The sequence below is a fragment of the Arachis hypogaea genome, chromosome 1, assembly GCF_003086295.3.
Source record: "Arachis hypogaea cultivar Tifrunner chromosome 1, arahy.Tifrunner.gnm2.J5K5, whole genome shotgun sequence".
Taxonomy (NCBI): domain Eukaryota; kingdom Viridiplantae; phylum Streptophyta; class Magnoliopsida; order Fabales; family Fabaceae; genus Arachis; species Arachis hypogaea.
Genome location: NC_092036.1, coordinates 95,717,456 through 95,737,086, shown reverse-complemented (window position 1 = coordinate 95,737,086; position 19,631 = coordinate 95,717,456). Strand labels below are relative to the sequence as shown.

Genomic DNA, 19,631 nt, shown 5'->3' with positions numbered 1-19,631 from the left:
TTAGTTATAAATGGAGTTTACTATAGAAAATATTTTTTGCAAAGCATTTTTATTGAATTATTTTAATAAGTTAGAATATCATTTGTAACTAATAAATGTAAGTTTGATTTATAAAACTTAAAAAAAAAATTAGACTGACGCTCAAATCTTTAAAAAAAAATTAAAAGGCTATTAAATTTTTTTTTTGTCAAGAGTTAACAATTAAAATTTAAAAATATAAGATAAAATATATTGTTGAATTTTTAAATTGAAAGAACTAGACTAAAAGAATTAAATTGATGGTTAAATAATAATCAAAACAAATAAATTTTGATGACCTTTTAATATTTTTTATTTTTTAATTATAGTAAACTCATGAGAGCTATTAGAAATTCACCCTTTTTTATCCTTATTTAAAAAAAATCATTCTAATTTTAAAGATATCAACTCATTAATTAAGTTGGATTTATTTAGTGGTTAACTTACTAATTTGTTTAAGCAAGTGTTTAAAATTTAAATTTTGTATTGTGTATACAATAATTCATTGTCGAGCAACAAATTCCTAAATAAAGTTTTAATTTGCGATAGATTAATCCTTGACTTAAGACCCAATAATCAAAACTAAAAATAAATTACAAACAGTACACGACAATAAACGTAAACTCATATTGTTCTTTCATTCCTTCAAAAATATATTTGAGGTTAAGCGTCTACATTGTTAGAGATTTATCATTTTTTTTGTCTAATATTACTAAGAATTTGATATAACTCGATACCTTCTTTTACACAACAAATTTTTCATTTTTTGTATGTATTTTATACGGTAAATAGAAAATACCATCGAAATTAATTTTTAGTAAAAATTTTTTAATATACAACTATTTTTTTTATTTAGATTATTTTTTATTAGTTTAATATTGATGGTAATTAATTATAGTAGAAATACGTAAAATTAACTACAAAACATATATTATTTATTTTTTTAATTTTTTATTTTCTTTTATTTGAATTTTTTATAATGAGAAGAACCACTTTCTTTCTGTTACCTAAATTTATTTTTTTAATTTAATGTTGATAGTAATTAATTATAGTAGAAGTGTATAAAAAATATATAAGATTAACCACATCTAATTCATCTCAGTTATAATCTTCAGGACCTCTTTTTTATTGTGTATCGTATGAATATAAGAATTATACATTAAAAAACTTATTTTTCAAATGCTGATATTTTTTACCGTTACAAACTCTAAAATCTTTGTTTGATTTAAACTTCTACTCCCATTCTATGTTTTTCACCTTATCTCTCTCTGTTACTTTCATCTTTCATTAAATGAAATTCTAGAATCCTTTATTTGTTCTAAATATCTGCTCCATCTTATGTTTTTTACCTTATCTCTCACTTGTTCTCATCTCTCATCTCTCATCTAATAAGAAATTGATAAATTTGGACTACTTATATAGTTATGATCCCTACCGAATACATTATACAGGCAAAAGTCTACTTATATTACGCATTTTATGGAGTAATTCAGATGAAGACTAAATTATAGATTGGAGTAACTTGTATTATATAGCTTTAATATTTTTTACAATTATAAACTCTAGAATCTTTGTTTGTTCTAAACTTTTACTACTGTCCTATATTTTCTACCTTATCTCTCACTTTTGCTATCATCTCTCACCAAATAAAACTCTAGAATCCTTTATTTGTTCTAAACTTCTGTCCTATCATATATTTTTCACTTTATCTCTCACTTTCTCTCATCTCTCATCGAATAAGAAATTGATGAATTTAGGCTACTTATATTAATTATAACCCCACCAAATATATTATATATGCAAAAATTTTTTACATTACGCATTTCATGGAGTAACTCAGATGAAGACTAGATTATAGTTTAGAGTACTTAGTATTATATAGCTTTAATATTTTTTACAGTTACAAACTCTAGAATTTTTATTTGTTCTAAACTTCTACCCCATCTTATGTTTTCTACTTTATCTCTCATTCTTGCTCTCAGCTCTTATCATGAAATTTCTAAACTTCTGCCCATCTTATGTTTCTCACCTTATCTATTACTTGTTCTCATCTTTCATTGAATAAAAAATTGATGAATTTGGACTACTTATATTACTATATTAGTGATGACCTTCCACCTAATACATTATGCATGCAAAAGTCTACCTACGTTGTGTATTTCATGTAGTAATCTAGATGAAGACTAGATTATAAATTAGAATACTTTATATTATACAATTTTAATATTTTGACGTGTCATTTGAAAATAAATATCACAATAAATAAATAAATAATTAAATATTGACCCAATCAAGACTGAAAACAAATTACAAACAGCACACGATAATAAACGTAAAACCATAATATTTTTTTGTTCCTTCAAAAATAGATTTGAGGTTAAGTGTTTATATTGCTAGAGATTTATCATTTTTTTTTGTCTAATATTGCTAAGAATTTGATATAACCCAATACCTTTTTTACACAATAAATTTTTCATTTTTTATATGTGTTTTATACAAATAGTAAATAGAAAGTACAATTAAAATTATTTTTTAATAAATTTTTTTCAATACACAACTATTTTTCTCTTATTTCAATTATTTTTTTATTAGTTTAATATTAATGATAATTAATTATAGTAAAAATACATAAAGTTAACTACAGAATATTTTTTTTATTTTTTATTTTTTATTTAAATTTTTTATAATAAGAAGAACCACTTTCTTTCTGTTACCTAAATTTATTTTTTAATTTAATGTTGATAGTAATTAATTATAATAGGAGTGCATAAAAAATATATAAGGTTAACTACATCTAATTCATTTTCGTTGTAGTCTTCAGGACCTTTTTTCATTTTTTTTTACCAAAGATAGGAGACTGGAACCCGCAACCTCTTAATTGAGTATGAGGAGACTATGCCATTTGAGTTATTACTCATTGGCTCTTTTTTCATTATGTATCGTATGAATGTAAGAATTATACATTATCACTTTTTGTTTTCATGATAAATATATATTATTTATACGTAGAGTTAAAACAGATGAAATAATTCTCTCTTTAAAATATCATCCAAAAGATTATCTGTAAAGATTAAAAAAATTTATTTTTCAAATGCTGATATTTTTTACCGTTACAAACTCTAAAATCTTTGTTTGTTCTAAACTTCTACTCTCATTCTATGTTTTTTACTTTATCTCTTCCTGTTACTCTCATCTTTCATTGAATAAAATTCTAGAATTCTTTATTTGTTGTAAATATTTGTCCCATCTTATGTTTTTTACCTTACCTCTCACTTGTTCTCATCTCTCATCTCTCATCGAATGAGAAATTGATAAATTTGGACTACTTATATAGTTATGATCCCCACCGAATACATTGTACAGGCAAAAGTCTACTTACATTACACATTTCATGGAGTAATTCAGATGAAGACTAGATTATAGATTGGAGTAACTTGTATTATATAGCTTTAATATTTTTTACAATTATAAACTCTAGAATCTTTGTTTGTTCTAAACTTTTACTACTGTCCTATATTTTCTACCTTATCTCTCACTTTTGCTATCATCTTTCACCAAATGAAACTCTAGAATCCTTTATTTGTTCTAAACTTTTGTCCTATCATATATTTTTCACCTTATCTCTCACTATCTCTCATCTCTCATCGAATAAGAAATTGATGAATTTAGGCTACTTATATTAATTATAACCCCACCAAATATATTATATATGCAAAATTTTTTACATTACGCATTTCATGGAGTAACTCAGATGAAAACTAGATTATAGTTTAGAGTACTTAGTATTATATAGCTTTAATATTTTTTACAGTTACAAACTCTAGAATTTTTGTTTGTTCTAAACTTCTACCCCATCTTATGTTTTCTACTTTATCTCTCATTCTTGCTCTCAACTCTTATTATGAAATTCCTAAACTTCTGCCCATCTTATGTTTCTCACCTTATCTATTACTTGTTCTCATCTTTCATTGAATAAAGAATTGATGAATTTGGACTACTTATATTACTATATTAGTGATGACCTTCCACCGAATACATTATGCATACAAAAGTCTACCTACGTTGTGTATCTCATGTAGTAATCTAGATGAAGACTAGATTATAAATTAGAATACTTTATATTATACAATTTTAATATTTTGACGTGTCATTTGAAAATAAATATCACAATAAATAAATAAATAATTAAATATTGACCCAATCAAGATTGAAAAGAAATTACAAATAGCACACGATAATAAACGTAAAACCATAATGTTTTTTTTGTTCCTTCAAAAATAAATTTGAGGTTAAGTGTCCATATTGCTAGAGATTTATCATTTTTTTTGTCTAATATTGCTAACAATTTGATATAACCCAATACCTTCTTTTACACAACAAATTTTTCATTTTTTGTATGTGTTTTATACAGTAGTAAATAGAAAGTACAATTTTTTAGTAAATTTTTTTCAATACACAACTATTTTTCTCTTATTTAAATTATTTTTTTATTAGTTTAATATTGATGATAATTAATTATAGTAAAAATACATAAAGGTAACTACAGAATATTTTTTTTCAATTTTTTATTTTTTATTTAAAATTTTTATAATGAGAAGAACCACATTCTTTCTGTTACCTAAATTTATTTTTTAATTTAATGTTGATAGTAATTAATTGTAATAGGAGTGCATAAAAAATATATAAGGTTAACTACATCTAATTCATTTTCGTTGTAGTCTTCAGGACCTTTTTTTATTGAGTATGGGGAGACTATGCCATTTGAGCTATTACTCATTGGCCCTTTTTTATTATGTATCGTATGAATGTAAGAATTATACATTATCACTTTTTGTTTTCATGATAAATATATATTATTTATACGTAGAGTTAAAACAGATGAAATAATTCTCTCTTTAAAATATCATCCAAAAGATTATCTGTAAAGATTAAAAAAATTTATTTTTTAAATGCTGATATTTTTTACCGTTACAAACTCTAAAATCTTTGTTTGTTCTAAACTTCTACTCTCATTCTATGTTTTTTACCTTATCTCTTCCTGTTACTCTCATCTTTCATTGTATGAAATTCTAGAATCCTTTATTTGTTGTAAATATTTGTCCCATCTTATGTTTTTTACCTTACCTCTCACTTGTTCTCATCTCTCATCTCTCATCTCTCATCGAATGAGAAATTGATGAATTTGGACTACTTATATAGTTATGATCCCCACCGAATACATTGTACAGACAAAAGTCTACTTACATTATGCATTTCATGGAGTAATTCAGATAAAGACTAGATTATAGATTGGAGTAACTTGTATTATATAGCTTTAATATTTTTTACAAGAAAAAGTATATGGAACCAACTAATAATCAGCCAAGAATGGAACAACATAATTAATTATAATTAGTTTTATTAATTTATAATTTAATTTGTTTTTTAAATTATTGTTGACCACGTTCAAAACATGAGGGAAAATACGCTAGTGATAGGAGAGAATCACGGAACAATGCTTTGATCATTCATTAGTTGGTTCCATATAATTAATTATGTTTTATTAATGCGTAACACATGAAACATAGAAATCATATCGAAAACCATCCAATTTACAAGAAAAAGAAATATCCGTGTGCCTATTAGTAGCAACATCCGGTTAAAATCACCGGTGCCTCTGGTTTACTAGTTGGCTGATTCTTGGCTTATATAGAGTTGGTTCCTTAGCATTGTTGTTTTTACAATTATAAACTCTAGAATCTTTGTTTGTTCTAAACTTTTACTACTGTCCTATATTTTCTACCTTATCTCTCACTTTTGCTATCATCTCTCACCAAATGAAACTCTAGAATCCTTTATTTGTTCTAAACTTTTGTCCTATCATATATTTTTCACCTTATCTCTCACTTTCTCTCATCTCTCATCGAATAAGAAATTGATGAATTTAGACTACTTATATTAATTATAACCCCACCAAATATATTATATATGCAAAATTTTTTACATTACGCATTTCATGGAGTAACTCAGATGAAAATTAGATTATAGTTTAGAGTACTTAGTATTATATAGCTTTAATAATTTTTACAGTTACAAACTCTAGAATTTTTTTTTGTTCTAAACTTCTACCCCATCTTATATTTTCTACTTTATCTCTCATTCTTGCTCTCAGCTCTTATCATGAAATTCCTAAACTTCTGCCCATCTTATGTTTCTCACCTTATCTATTACTTGTTCTCATCTTTCATTGAATAAAGAATTGATGAATTTGGACTACTTATATTACTATATTAGTGATGACCTTCCACCGAATACATTATGCATGCAAAAGTCTACCTACGTTGTGTATCTCATGTAGTAATCTAGATGAAGACTAGATTATAAATTAGAATACTTTATATTATACAATTTTAATATTTTGACGTGTCATTTGAAAATAAATATCACAATAAATAAATAAATAATTAAATATTGACCCAATCAAGACTGAAAAGAAATTACAAACAGCACACGATAATAAACGTAAAACCATAATGTTTTTTTTGTTCCTTCAAAAATAAATTTGAGGTTAAGTGTCTATATTGCTAGAAATTTATCATTTTTTTTTGTCTAATATTGCTAACAATTTGATATAACCCAATACCTTCTTTTACACAACAAATTTTTCATTTTTTGTATGTGTTTTATACAATGGTAAATAGAAAGTACAATTTTTTAGTAAATTTTTTTCAATACACAACTATTTTTCTCTTATTTCAATTATTTTTTTATTAGTTTAATATTGATGATAATTAATTATAGTAAAAATACATAAAGTTAACTACAGAACATTTTTTTTCAATTTTTTATTTTTTATTTAAAATTTTTATAATGAGAAGAACCACATTCTTTCTGTTACCTAAATTTATTTTTTAATTTAATGTTGATAGTAATTAATTATAATAGGAGTGCATAAAAAATATATAAGGTTAACTACATCTAATTTATTTTCGTTGTAGTCTTCAGGACCTTTTTTTATTTTTTATTTTACCAAAGATAGGAGACTCGAACCCGCAACTTTTTAATTGAGTATGGGGAGACTATGTCATTTGAGCTATTACTCATTGGCCCTTTTTTCATTATGTATCGTATGAATGTAAGAATTATACATTATCACTTTTTGTTTTCATGATAAATATATATTATTTATACGTAGAGTTAAAACAGATGAAATAATTCTCTCTTTAAAATATCATCCAAAAGATTACCTGTAAATATTAAAAAAATTATTTTTCAAATGCTGATATTTTTTACCGTTACAAACTCTAAAATCTTTGTTTGTTCTAAACTTCTACTCTCATTCTATGTTTTTTACCTTATCTCTTCCTGTTACTCTCATCTTTCATTGAATGAAATTCTAGAATCCTTTATTTGTTGTAAATATTTGTCCCATCTTATGTTTTTTACCTTACCTCTCACTTGTTTTCATCTCTCATCTCTCATCTCTCATCTCTCATCTCTCATCGAATGAGAAATTGATGAATTTGGACTACTTATATAGTTATGATCCCCACCGAATACATTATACATGCAAAAGTCTACTTACATTGCGCATTTTATGGAATAATTCAGATGAAGATTAGATGATAGATTGGAGTACCTTGTATTATATAGCTTTAACATTTTTTACAGTTATAAACTCTAAAATTTTTGTTTGTTCTAAGTTTCTACTATTGTCCTATATTTTCTACCTTATCTCTCATTCTTGCTATCATCTCTCATCGAATGAAACTTCTGTCCTATCATATATTTTTCACCTTATTTCTCACTTTCTTTCATCTCTCATCGAATGAGAAATTGATGAATTTGAGCTATTTATATTAGTTATGACCCCACCAAATATATTATACATGCAAACTTACATTACGCATTTCATGGAGTAATTCAGATGAAGACTAGATTATAGTTTAAACTTTAGAGTACTTAGTATTATATAGCTTTAATATTTTTTACAGTTACAAACTCTAAAATCTTTATTTGTTTTAAATTTCTACCTCCATCTTATGTTTTCTACCTTATCTCTCATTCTTTCTCTCAGCTCTCATCATAAAATTTCTAAACTTATGCCCATCTTATGTTTTTCACCTTATTTTTTACTTGTTCTCATCTTTCATTAAATAAAAAATTGATGAATTTGGACTACTTATAATACAATATTAGTGATGACTCTCCACCGAATACATTATGCATGCAAAAATTTACCTACGTTATGTATCTCATATAATAATCCAGATGAAGATTAGATTATAAATTAGAATACTTTATATTATACCACTTTAATATTTTGATATGTCATTTGAAAATAAATATCACAATAAATAAATAAATAAATGTGAAATTCATAGTTGGATTCCACTTAAAAGTCTTGCTGATTATCCAGTACTCTTGTCTCATCCACTTTCTAATCGCACACAATTATTTATATATTCATTTTTATTTTTATTTTTTCATACTTTTAAATATATCTGGGTGTTTATTTTTGTATTGGAATAAAATGTGTTTTTTGTTTTTAAATTTGTTAAAAAATTTTAAAAATATTTTAAAATTTAATTTATTTTAATTTTATCTAAAAAAATTTAAATTTATATTAAATGTACCATTAATAGCTCAAAAAATTTGTTATCAAATAAGTATTATTATTAGATTAATCTTAAATTTCTTGAAAACTTAGTGTGTGTAAATGATCGTTTATCAAACTGAAGTTTGAATAAAAGTAATTTTATAGAATTGATTTTGAGAAAAAATATATTTGTGTCAATATGATCTATGACCAAAATTAATTTTGATAAAATAAATATTTTTTGGATAATATTAATTAAAATCACTTTTAGATAGATAATTACTAAGAAAGACATAAAATTAAATTATAATGCTATTTTTTATGCATGTTTATTTTTTTTATTCTTTCTTTTGATATATTTTTTATATTGTATATTTTTAATATTTTTTTTTAGTACGTTATAATTTTTTTCTGTTATTATTATTTATGATTAATTTTTGTTTGTTTAATTTACTTTACTTAATAGGATCAATAAATCATATTGTAAAAAGATAATAATAAATATAATACACAAAAATTATAATTATAAAAATGAATAATATCAAATAAAAAATTAATAAAAAATAAAAATAATAAATAATTAAAAAAATAAGAATTTTATGAATGATACAATAACATGTATTAAAAATAGAATTGGTAAAAAAAAAAAATAAATGTTGAGCGTCAATAACTAAAAGTGCATTAGTGAAACGCAAAATCTAAGAATTGTTGCTTCTTGTAAACCGTAATTTTGAGTATAAAATCACTTCTACGTTCATAAGAAAAATTAACAAAACCAAAAATTGAAACTTTAAAGAAGTTGGAACATGCTAAACACATTCTTTAACTATTAAAAATACATTTAATAAAAATTCAGAAATTTAAAACAAAATTAAAATAAAAATATAAAAACCAACGAGTTATAATTTAAATGATATAATTTTTTCTTTTTATTTAAAAATTTTAAATTCGAATCTCACTCTTAATTTAAAAAAAAAATATAATTTATCCTTTGATTTATTATTAGATAGAACAAAAAGCTGATCGGTCATCATAGCATTGTCATATATTTTATGTCTAAAAACAACGTAAATAATATGTTAAAAAAATTAATTTTAATTTTAAAGTTTATATTTTAAATTAATTAAATATAATTCTTATTTTAAACCTGAAATTTGATCTATTAATTATTGTTCACTTTATTTACATCTCTTATTTTTCACCTACCGATACTAAAAAGAAAATGATTGGGTACGCCCCCTAACTTCTTTTTAATGAATGGCATAGTAGCAGTGGCACTCTTTCCTATTTATACTCTCATAGGGGCCCTTTCCCATAACTCACACACCAACCCTCCCTCAACACAAGAAGTAGAAAGGTGAAGGGTGCTTTCTGCTTTCTCTTCTCTCTGATTCTGATTCTGAGGCGTGTCTCTTCCTATTTCCAACTCCGGATCATGTTTATCTTGTTCACAACCACACACATGAAACACGCTTCCTTCTACTAATTTAATTTAATTACTCCAATAATTCAATTAATTAATAAATATCGTAGCTTCTAAGATATAGAGCACTATATATATATATAAATACATCTATCTCCCTGGATCTCTCCTTTTCCCTTTTCCTTTTCCCCTAAATTTCTCTGCAAGATTCAATTGCTGAATAATTATCGACTTTTGCAGCTGGTGGTAGCGTAATTTGAGAGAAATGGAGAATGAGGAGGGGAAGAAGAAGTGGGAGAAGAGCTACTTCGATGTGATGGGATTGTGCTGCTCGTCGGAGGTGCCGCTCATAGAGAACATACTCAAACCTTTGCAAGGAGTGAAGGAGGTTTCGGTCATTGTACCAACTCGTACTGTTATTGTTATCCATGACTCTCTCATCATTTCTCAGCTCCAAATTGGTACGTTCTTCTTCTTCTTCTTCCATTGCCACGTCACCTTTTTCCTGCATTTTTTTCATCACCGGAAATATAAGTGTCTCTTTAATTTGCGTGTTCGTTTTCGTTTTATTTTTAATATTTTTTGTCCCAAAAAAATACTTACAAAAAAAACGCAAATTAAACACACTCTTTAATGTTGTTTTAATTTTATTTATTATAATATATGCTTCATGTTTTATTCGTTTTTAATTTTAATACACAGTTATCCTAAATAGATTCATATATTTAAATAATTTTTTAGTAATTAGTTTAAAATTTAACTACTGATTTATGAAAATTAAATTATTCTTTTGTTCAGTGTATGTGTGTATCTCGTTATTATTAATTATTCACGTTTATATATTTAAAAAACCATTTTAGTTATCTGCTCTGAGTCAAGTATATGTATATATAATAATAAGTTAATAACTAACTGGTCTCTGATTTATTCCTTTCGCAATCATCATGCTCTTTATGTACGTTCCTTTTTTTAAAAAAATAATAGTATTAGCATATTTTGTGATGTGTAGTTATTAATTAATTATTATTAAAACTTTAATAGTATAAATAATGAGATTATATTTATTTTTTATTAATTAAATATTAATTAAATTTTAATAAAAATATTAATTTTAAAAAAAATTAATTTAGCATAACCCATGTGACCACCCCGCGTTATTCATTTATTTCTCATTTTTAAATAATTAGTATACGTTTATTTCATGATACATCGAGTTAAGAATTAAAATCGTTTATTTTTTTTTTAAAAAAAACAGGGGAAAGGAATATTTTCTTTCTGCTATGATGAGAGGATCACAAATCACAATATTTAATTATTTCATTGGTTTCTACTTTCTAGATTTATGATATCATTTGTGGTAGGGCAACATTTAGTGGGAAGGAAAAAAAAAAGAGGGTTGCTTTTGCCATCTTCTAACGTGCTTTCTCATACATAATATAAATAAATATATAATATTTTTCTTTCTTTCTTTCTCCCATAAATGAAGATGAGCACCGCACAATAGTTTCCTTGGCTTGAACTGTTACGTGTTAGTATCAACAACGTCACGCATTATTCATAGTCATTACATACATTTATCACACAGAAACAAATATCAATTGAACAAGTTTTGCTTTTTTTTTTATTGACTATAAAATATTTATATTTTGTGAATAGAAGATGAATGTAATTTTGTCTCCTACCAAAAATAGGTGCATTATTAAGTAGCTATTTTTTTTTTTACAATATACTAAGATAGATTTTTTCCCCCGAAATCTTGGTCTAACTGTTACTGCAACCATACTTTAAGGAGTGTGAATATAATGTCGGTAGACATTGACATTAAATATAAGCTTTCTATACGAATAATCCACTATGAAGGCATAAATAAAGTTAGGCGGTTTTCTTTTTTACCTTTTGATCCCTTTTAGCTTTACTTACGAGGATGCGTTCGTTTTGTGCTCTGTTGTGTTGTGTTGTAATCCATTAACATTGTCTTCCAATTATGTACAATGTTGTAGCCTTTTTTTTTTTCAATTTCATGAATTTAATTGACTAACAATATAAGATAATTTTATACTATATATATATTAACTAGACTCAATTTTTTTCTTACAGACTACACCCTAGTAAAGTCAAAGTAATGAATGGAGTTAAATATTTCTGTAATATTTTTTTTTTCAAATATTAACAATACACTAAAATCGCAATCATAAAATAAAAGCTTATTTGATGATTTTATTTATGGTGACAGTCAAGGCTCTTAATCAAGCAAGACTAGAAGCAAATGTCAGAGTGTATGGGGACCAAAAGCACCAAAAGCAATGGCCAAGCCTATACTCAATTGTGTGTGGTTTGCTACTTTTGCTTTCCTTGCTCAAGTTTGTGTACCATCCATTGCAGTATCTCGCTCTCGGAGCGGTTGCTGCCGGTATATTTCCGATCGCCCGGAAGGCCATTGTCTCCATCCAGAACCTTAGACTTGACATTAACATTCTCATGATCATAGCAGGTAAATCAAAATCATTTACTACTCTTGCCTTTAAATTAATTTATATTGCACTATCATATTGCTTTTCAATTAATTTGTTTTGCTGCCCGGACTTTGTTGTTAAATGTTGGATCAAATAATGCTTTTTTTTTTGTAATTAACGTTAAATAAACTCACATCATACACTTCTGTTACTTTTTCCTTGTTTGGAATAATTCAATGATTGTTCACTAAAAATAAGTAAATAAATATCTAGCTGTACATTTATCCTTGCCTAACTGCCTTCCCCTGGAAGGAAAAACAAACAAATAATAAAAGTTGCCGTTTGATCATAAAACCCGCATGCCAGCCAAATATAGTTTCACCTATTTTAAAAAATGAAGTGCAATGTTTTTCATTAATAATTTAAAATTACATAAGATAAAATTAAATATTATAGTAAATTACACACATACACACAATGGTAATTTATATTGGTTAATTTTCTTATCAGTAGAGTCAGATCCTACTAAAATAGTTAGTGCTCTGCGGAAGATGTAACTTTCTACTTTCAGTATTGGTGGAATGGTGGATAAAGTTGCTAAAGTGACGTGAAACAAACAAATATGACCTTAACTATGACTATGAGCGGCACTCTACCAAATTTTCTGAATAAGCAGATAAGAAAAGAAGTATATTGTAATGTCTTTTTGTGAATTGTGGAATGGAAAGTGAGGACCAGTAGGAGTGGAATCAAAATACATGTGATTTTTTTACATGACAATTGATTTTTTAATATGCAACTATGTGCAACTATAGACAATATCTTATTTCTATTTACAATTTTTTATACTCTTATTGAGACCCAACTTCAATCAAGATATTGAAACCACATCTTTTCTATTTTTTGAAAAAAGTTGACACTTTTTTATGCATTATGATTGATGAGAATAAAATTTTGTTTTGCCTTAAACTTTTTTTCTCAAATTAAATAGGATAATGTTTTAATATTAAAAATATTGAAAAACTAAATCTCTAATGGTGAAATGCCTATCAATAACTATGTATTATAAGTGATATCGTCACAATTACCAACGAAAATCTGTGTTTGTTTCAACTTGATTACATCCACATGGGCAAAAACATTAATCTTTGTAGACCTGCATCATTAACTTGAATTCTTACAAGGAAGATTCAGTTAAGGTTAGGTGAGGCTGATGGTCATTGTTATTATTGTTTAACAGTTATTGGGACAATTGCTATGAATGATTATTTGGAGGCAGGAACAATAGTTTTTCTCTTCTCTATTGCTGAATGGCTTGAATCCAGGGCAAGCCACAAGGTACTTGTTTCATTTCTTTTTCATGCTTAATATTAGTGGACCCATACTTTGTGATGTTTCTTATTAGATAACTCAGACCATTGTTGTATCCTTTCCATGCTAAATATGAATGGACCATGTTCATGTTATGTTGTAAAGCCTTAATCAAAATGTAGTAGTTATGCTTCTCCTATTAGATAGCTGTAGGGACCATTGATCTAAGTAAAAAATGGAACTTCCATAAGAAAGGTCCCATAATATCCTTGAGTATTCTAGGACAGAAGATATAGAGACGTTGAAACGGAAAAAAGAAAAAAAAAAGAATTGTCCTCACCGTCCCCATATTTTGGAGGTAAGTCTTCCAAAGATGTCACGAGTAGGGTGAAAAGTTAAAGACAGCAATCCTCAAGCATCAAAATCAGGGTACTTTGTCTAAATGTTCTCCAAAATCACTCTAAAGCTTCTCATTTTTAAAATTTATATGGATTCAGGCAAATGCGGTTATGTCATCACTGATGAACATAGCTCCTCAAAAAGCAGTGATAGCTGAAACAGGAGAGGTTGTTGATGCTGATGAGGTCAAAGTCAACACGATCTTAGCAGTGAAGGCAGGGGAAGTGATCCCAATTGATGGTGTGGTTGTTGATGGAACCTGTGAGGTTGATGAAAAAACTTTGACAGGGGAATCATTCCCAGTAGCAAAACAAAAAGACTCAACTGTTTGGGCTGGGACCATTAACTTAAATGGTGAAGTTTCTAACTCTGAGTTACTGTTTGTCATATTATTACTCATTGGTACCTGTATTTTTGGTACTTTGTCAAATTGTTTATGCTAATGTCATTTTGTGATTGGTTATACAAAGGTTATGTTAGTGTTAAAACTACTGCATTGGCTGAGGATTGTGTTGTGGCTAAAATGGCAAAGCTTGTGGAAGAAGCTCAAAACAGCAAAACCAGCACTCAGAGATTGATTGACAAATTTGCCAAATTTTACACCCCTGGTTAGTTAATTACAATTTTCAGCTTTTTATTTTAATAATGTTTAAGTGCTCATATTTGAACACACTTTTAATACTATGCTGTTACTATCAAAGGCTTGTTAAGTGAAAAGATAAAATGTCATTTTCACATGCATTTCAATATTTGCCACACTTTGTGTGCACGCCCTTGATTAGTTAATTCTTTATTTATTACATGTCTCTTACTAAAGCCATGAAGGACAATAAGGTCAAGCTATGACAAAAATGCTGATGCTGAGAGTAACAAGTGTAGTCTTTAGAGCATAGCATGTTTGGTAACCGGTTAAATCAGACTAAGAATTGCTGTATGGGTTTACCTAACTACGAAAAAGAAGAGTTTGTTTAAAAATGTACAAATTTTAACTCTTCAATGCACTGGAGGAAGTAAAAAATTTTCTACTCTTAATTTTCTTAATTAAACCATTGTATTACTTTTTAAAAAAAAAAAACTTCTTCAGAAATTTTGATTATGAAGTTGCTTTTTTTGGGGGGCCATGAATTTGATTTTTAAAGGAAAAATAGAAAGTATGAAAAAGAATTCACATCAATTGATAAATCTTTTCCTGAATGAATGGTGTTTCTGGTTGTGAATGTGGCTAAAAAATAAAAAATGAATTCAGTTTCATTGGCCTTACATTTTAATGTTATTATTTTCAGCTGTTGTAATCATATCAGCACTAGTAGCGGTGATCCCAATTGTATTGAAAGTACACGACAAGAAACACTGGCTTCACTTTGCACTTGTTGTCTTAGTAAGTGCATGCCCATGTGCACTTATCCTTTCAACACCAGTTGCTACTTTTTGTGCCTACACAAAAGCAGCTACGTCTGGTCTCCTCATCAAAGGTGGTGATTATCTTGAAACACTTGCAAAAATTAAGGTCATGGCTTTCGACAAAACTGGTACCATAACAAAGGGGGAGTTTGTGGTGACGAATTTTGTCTCTCTTTCAGATGAAATTGATTTGAACACATTGCTTTACTGGTGAGGACCCTCCTCTTTCTCCATCTTTCTTGGAGATGTGAATTTATTTTGTATATATGTTAAAGACAAGTCACAAATGATATATTTAAGGATTATGTCTTTAGCCCGTGTAAAATAGGTTATTTTGACTTTAGTCCCTATATTTTCTGAAATTTACTTGATTCCTATAATATCGTAACTTAACATTAAATCTAGATGATATGACTAAGATCTTAATAATAGAAAAAAGAGGGACTAGACCAAAACAAAAATTTTAGAGGGACCAAAATCAAAAGCAAAATGACACATTAAAGGACTAAAAACATATATAGATATACGGAATGTCGGAATCTAAGATATGCTAGCTTTAACAAATTAAAATGTTTCAGGGTGTCAAGTATTGAGAGTAAGTCAAGCCATCCATTGGCAGCAGCTATTGTTGATTATGGAAGGTCTCTCTCCATTGAACCAAACCCAGAAAATGTTACAGAGTTCGAAAATTTTCCTGGAGAAGGAATATATGGAAAAATTGAAGAGAGACTTGTTTACGTTGGAAACAAAAAAATTGCAACTAGAGCTGGCTCAGAAACAGGTGAATGCCTTTCTCATATTTACTTTGATATTACAAGTTGCAGAACTCATTTCAATATTCTGTTTCCAGCTTTGTGGAACTAAAGTGAGTATTCGTTGTGATGATTTTGTTTCATAGTGCCTGCAATGCGTGGTCAAATAGGAAAGACCACAGGATACATATACTGTGGAGCAACCCCAGTTGGATTCTTCTCTCTATCAGATGCTTGTCGAACCGGTGCTCCGGAGGCAATAGCTCAGCTCAAGTCATTGGGAATCAAAACCGCTATGCTCACTGGAGACAGTCAAGGGGCTGCAATGCAAGCACAGGAACAGGTTTGTGATTTTAATTTTATACGGTTGTACATCATTTAATAGTATCATATCTTATATTTTAAAAATGTAAAACCTAGTGGACTTAAATTCTACTCTATGACAGATGAATTGGACTAATTTTTAATGTTGCAAGAATCATAGAACCTCACAGATAAATGATAAGAGTGGCAGAAGTAATTTGAATTTCATCTTACAGCTAGGGAATGCTCTGGAGTTGGTCCATGCAGAACTTTTGCCAGAAGACAAGTTAAAGATCATCACAGAATTCAAGAAGGAAGGGCCAACAGCAATGGTTGGAGACGGTTTGAATGATGCGCCGGCGTTAGCTACGGCTGATATAGGAATCTCAATGGGGATTTCAGGTTCTGCACTGGCTACTGAGACTGGGAACATAATTCTTATGTCAAATGACCTTAGGAAGATTCCGGAAGTGATTAAGCTTGCAAAAAAGTCGCACAGGAAAGTGATACAGAATATCTTTTTGTCTGTGATTACCAAGGCTGCAATTATTGGTTTGGCCATTGGTGGTCATCCACTTGTTTGGGCTGCAGTTCTTGCTGATGTTGGAACGTGTTTGGTTGTCATCTTGAACAGCATGTTACTCCTTAGAGGAGAACATAATCATGGAGAACACAATCATGAAGAAAACAAGCATGGAAATCATGACCATGATGGAACACACAAACATGGAGGGCACAAGCATGGTGAACACAAGCACGGAGGAAAATGTTGTAGACCTTCCCCTGAAGTTCATGTCCAGAAAGATGTATGTGGTGGAACCGATGGTGACTCCTCTCACCATCATGATCATCATCATGGAAAATCCTCTCATCATCATCACCATCACAACCACCACCACCATGAACAACTACATCAACATAAACATCATAGCCATAAGCATTGTGGCTCAGAGGAGACAAAACAGGTGTCTCTGCCTCAGAAGTGTGCCTCTGAGACCTGCTCCTCAAAGAATGAACCCTGCCCTTCGGATTCAAGATTAGATGGAAGTGTCAAGCATCATAATGTCATGGGAAGTCACGAACATTGTAAGGGTCATCAGAAGCATGATCATATTGAAGACCATTGTCGTTCAGAAATGCACAATGTTATTCCAAATGCAGAAAACAATGGTGCATTACATAGTTCTCATTGCCATGGGACAGAGCACTGCCACAAAGAGACTGACACAGCTACTCATGAACAGGAATCATCACATAGTTCTCACAATCACATGATCCATGGTTGTGAAAATCCAAAAGGCCACAACCCGGATCGAAATTCAGGTTCCCGTTCTGAAATTGAGAAGGCAGGGACAAGTGAAATAACTATTGACATAGATGATGATGTCAAATCGGCCTCAAAGCACGGCTGCTGCATGGAAGAGGAAGAAAACGATTTGTGCTGCGATGGTTGCTCGGACAAATGCAAAGAACTTCCAGTGGCGTGTGATTGCGAGAGCTCAAACGAGGCACAAGTCATTAGTTCATGCTGTAGCAGCAATGAGGGATCTACAAAAGAATGCAGAGATTCCACAATTGTGCATGCTTGTATTAGTCTAAACAAGAGAGGGTATGGGGGATGCTGCAAGAGTTACATGAAGGAATGCTGTGCCGAGAAGCATAGACATTCAGGTGCCGGTTTTGGAGGAGGTTTGTCAGAGATCATTACAGAATATGTTTAGGTGTATAATAGCCTTTCTTTTCTTGAATATGATGAAATGAAAAAGATATCATTACATGCAATGCAAAAAGATATTGGTCATTGCTGATAGTATTGTAAATAAATAAAGGAAAGTTAGTTATGTGATCACAACTTGGTGGAAGCAACCTCCTCCAATTTTGCCAAGGTGGTATTGTCTAGACTAGACAGAAACATTCATCAGCATTAGCACTGTGGCAACAACATTTGAAGATTTAGTTAATTTATAGGTTAAACATTGTTAGTTATGGTGGTAGTCACTTCTTGTCATTTTAGTTTTACATTAAAGGTGTTGTATAGATATATAAGGTATTACTTAGGCTCAGTTGTTTGGGTAAAGGGCCCATCTTCTCTTTATTCATGAAATCATGTCAGTGATATTACATATTGTACTAATTTTGTGTTTTATTGTGATATGCTGATAAACTAACCACACTTCGATATCTATGACTGTGATTTAGTTTACGTTTTAAAGTGATAAATGAGAGGTTAGTTCAATTTTTCCTGTTATTCTGTAAAAATTCAAATATATTGTTGGTGGCTATTAAATATTCATCATTATTATCTAATCAATAATTTGCAAACCATGCCGTATAAGTGTATAACAAAATTAATATCAGTTACACTAATTTTACTTAAATTTTCTTTGTACATTATTTGCATGAAAGTAAAATTTATTCAATCGATCTAAAGTCACCACAAACAATCATATTTAATTACACTACTGACTACTTTACCCATGCATTGATGGTATTCCTTCTCCTTCCTTGTTTTTTTTTTTTTCCCTGCAAACCTAACTTGGATACTGAAAATGATTCTAGCGAGGATTCTCCGGTTTCGATTATCACATCTTTTATATATATATATATATATATATATATATATATATATATAAAACAAAGTAAGAATAAAATAATAATAAATTAAAGAAAATAAAAACTCTTATACGATAGTTATTACTTATTATAAGTAAGAGTTAATGTTGTAAACGTGTTAACAATCACATTCGTTAATTTTATATTTTATTTGTAAGTTAATTAACAACTTAATTATAATAAATTAAAGACAATGATTCAAAATTAATCCACGTGGCTCATACCTTAGCCAGCCCAAGCCCAATGTTATTATTCAGATTATCAGTGCCCTAAAGCAAGGTCATTATATGGTTTGAGTTTTTACTTTTTATTATTATTATTAGAGTAAAACTTTTCTCTGATTCTTAACTATTTATTAAAAAGATCTGATACTTTTTGAC

The 19,631-nt window shown here is 28.5% G+C and overlaps 1 protein-coding gene across 1 annotated transcript; it reads left to right on the top strand.

Moving 5' to 3' along the window:
• The first annotated feature begins 9,826 nt into the window (after positions 1-9,826).
• On the top strand, positions 9,827-18,819 carry LOC112697762 (putative inactive cadmium/zinc-transporting ATPase HMA3). Its single transcript, XM_025751081.2, has 10 exons — positions 9,827-9,953; positions 10,260-10,480; positions 12,253-12,510; positions 13,713-13,810; positions 14,281-14,536; positions 14,653-14,790; positions 15,466-15,793; positions 16,162-16,364; positions 16,482-16,678; positions 16,875-18,819. The coding sequence occupies exons 2-10, from the start codon at positions 10,285-10,287 to the stop codon at positions 18,357-18,359; spliced, it is 3,159 nt and encodes a 1,052-aa protein (XP_025606866.1). The 5' UTR covers positions 9,827-9,953; positions 10,260-10,284; the 3' UTR covers positions 18,360-18,819.
• Positions 18,820-19,631: the final 812 nt, after the last annotated feature.

What these genes read in the sequence shown, in the direction of transcription:
- LOC112697762 (XM_025751081.2), top strand. Translation starts at nt 10,285, where the DNA reads ATGGAGAATGAGGAGGGGAAGAAGAAGTGGGAGAAGAGCTACTTCGAT. An exon ending in AATCCAGGGCAAGCCACAAG is followed by an intron (nt 13,811 to 14,280) that starts GTACTTGTTTCA and finishes ATATGGATTCAG; the next exon opens with GCAAATGCGGTTATGTCATC. An exon ending in TGCCAAATTTTACACCCCTG is followed by an intron (nt 14,791 to 15,465) that starts GTTAGTTAATTA and finishes TATTATTTTCAG; the next exon opens with CTGTTGTAATCATATCAGCA.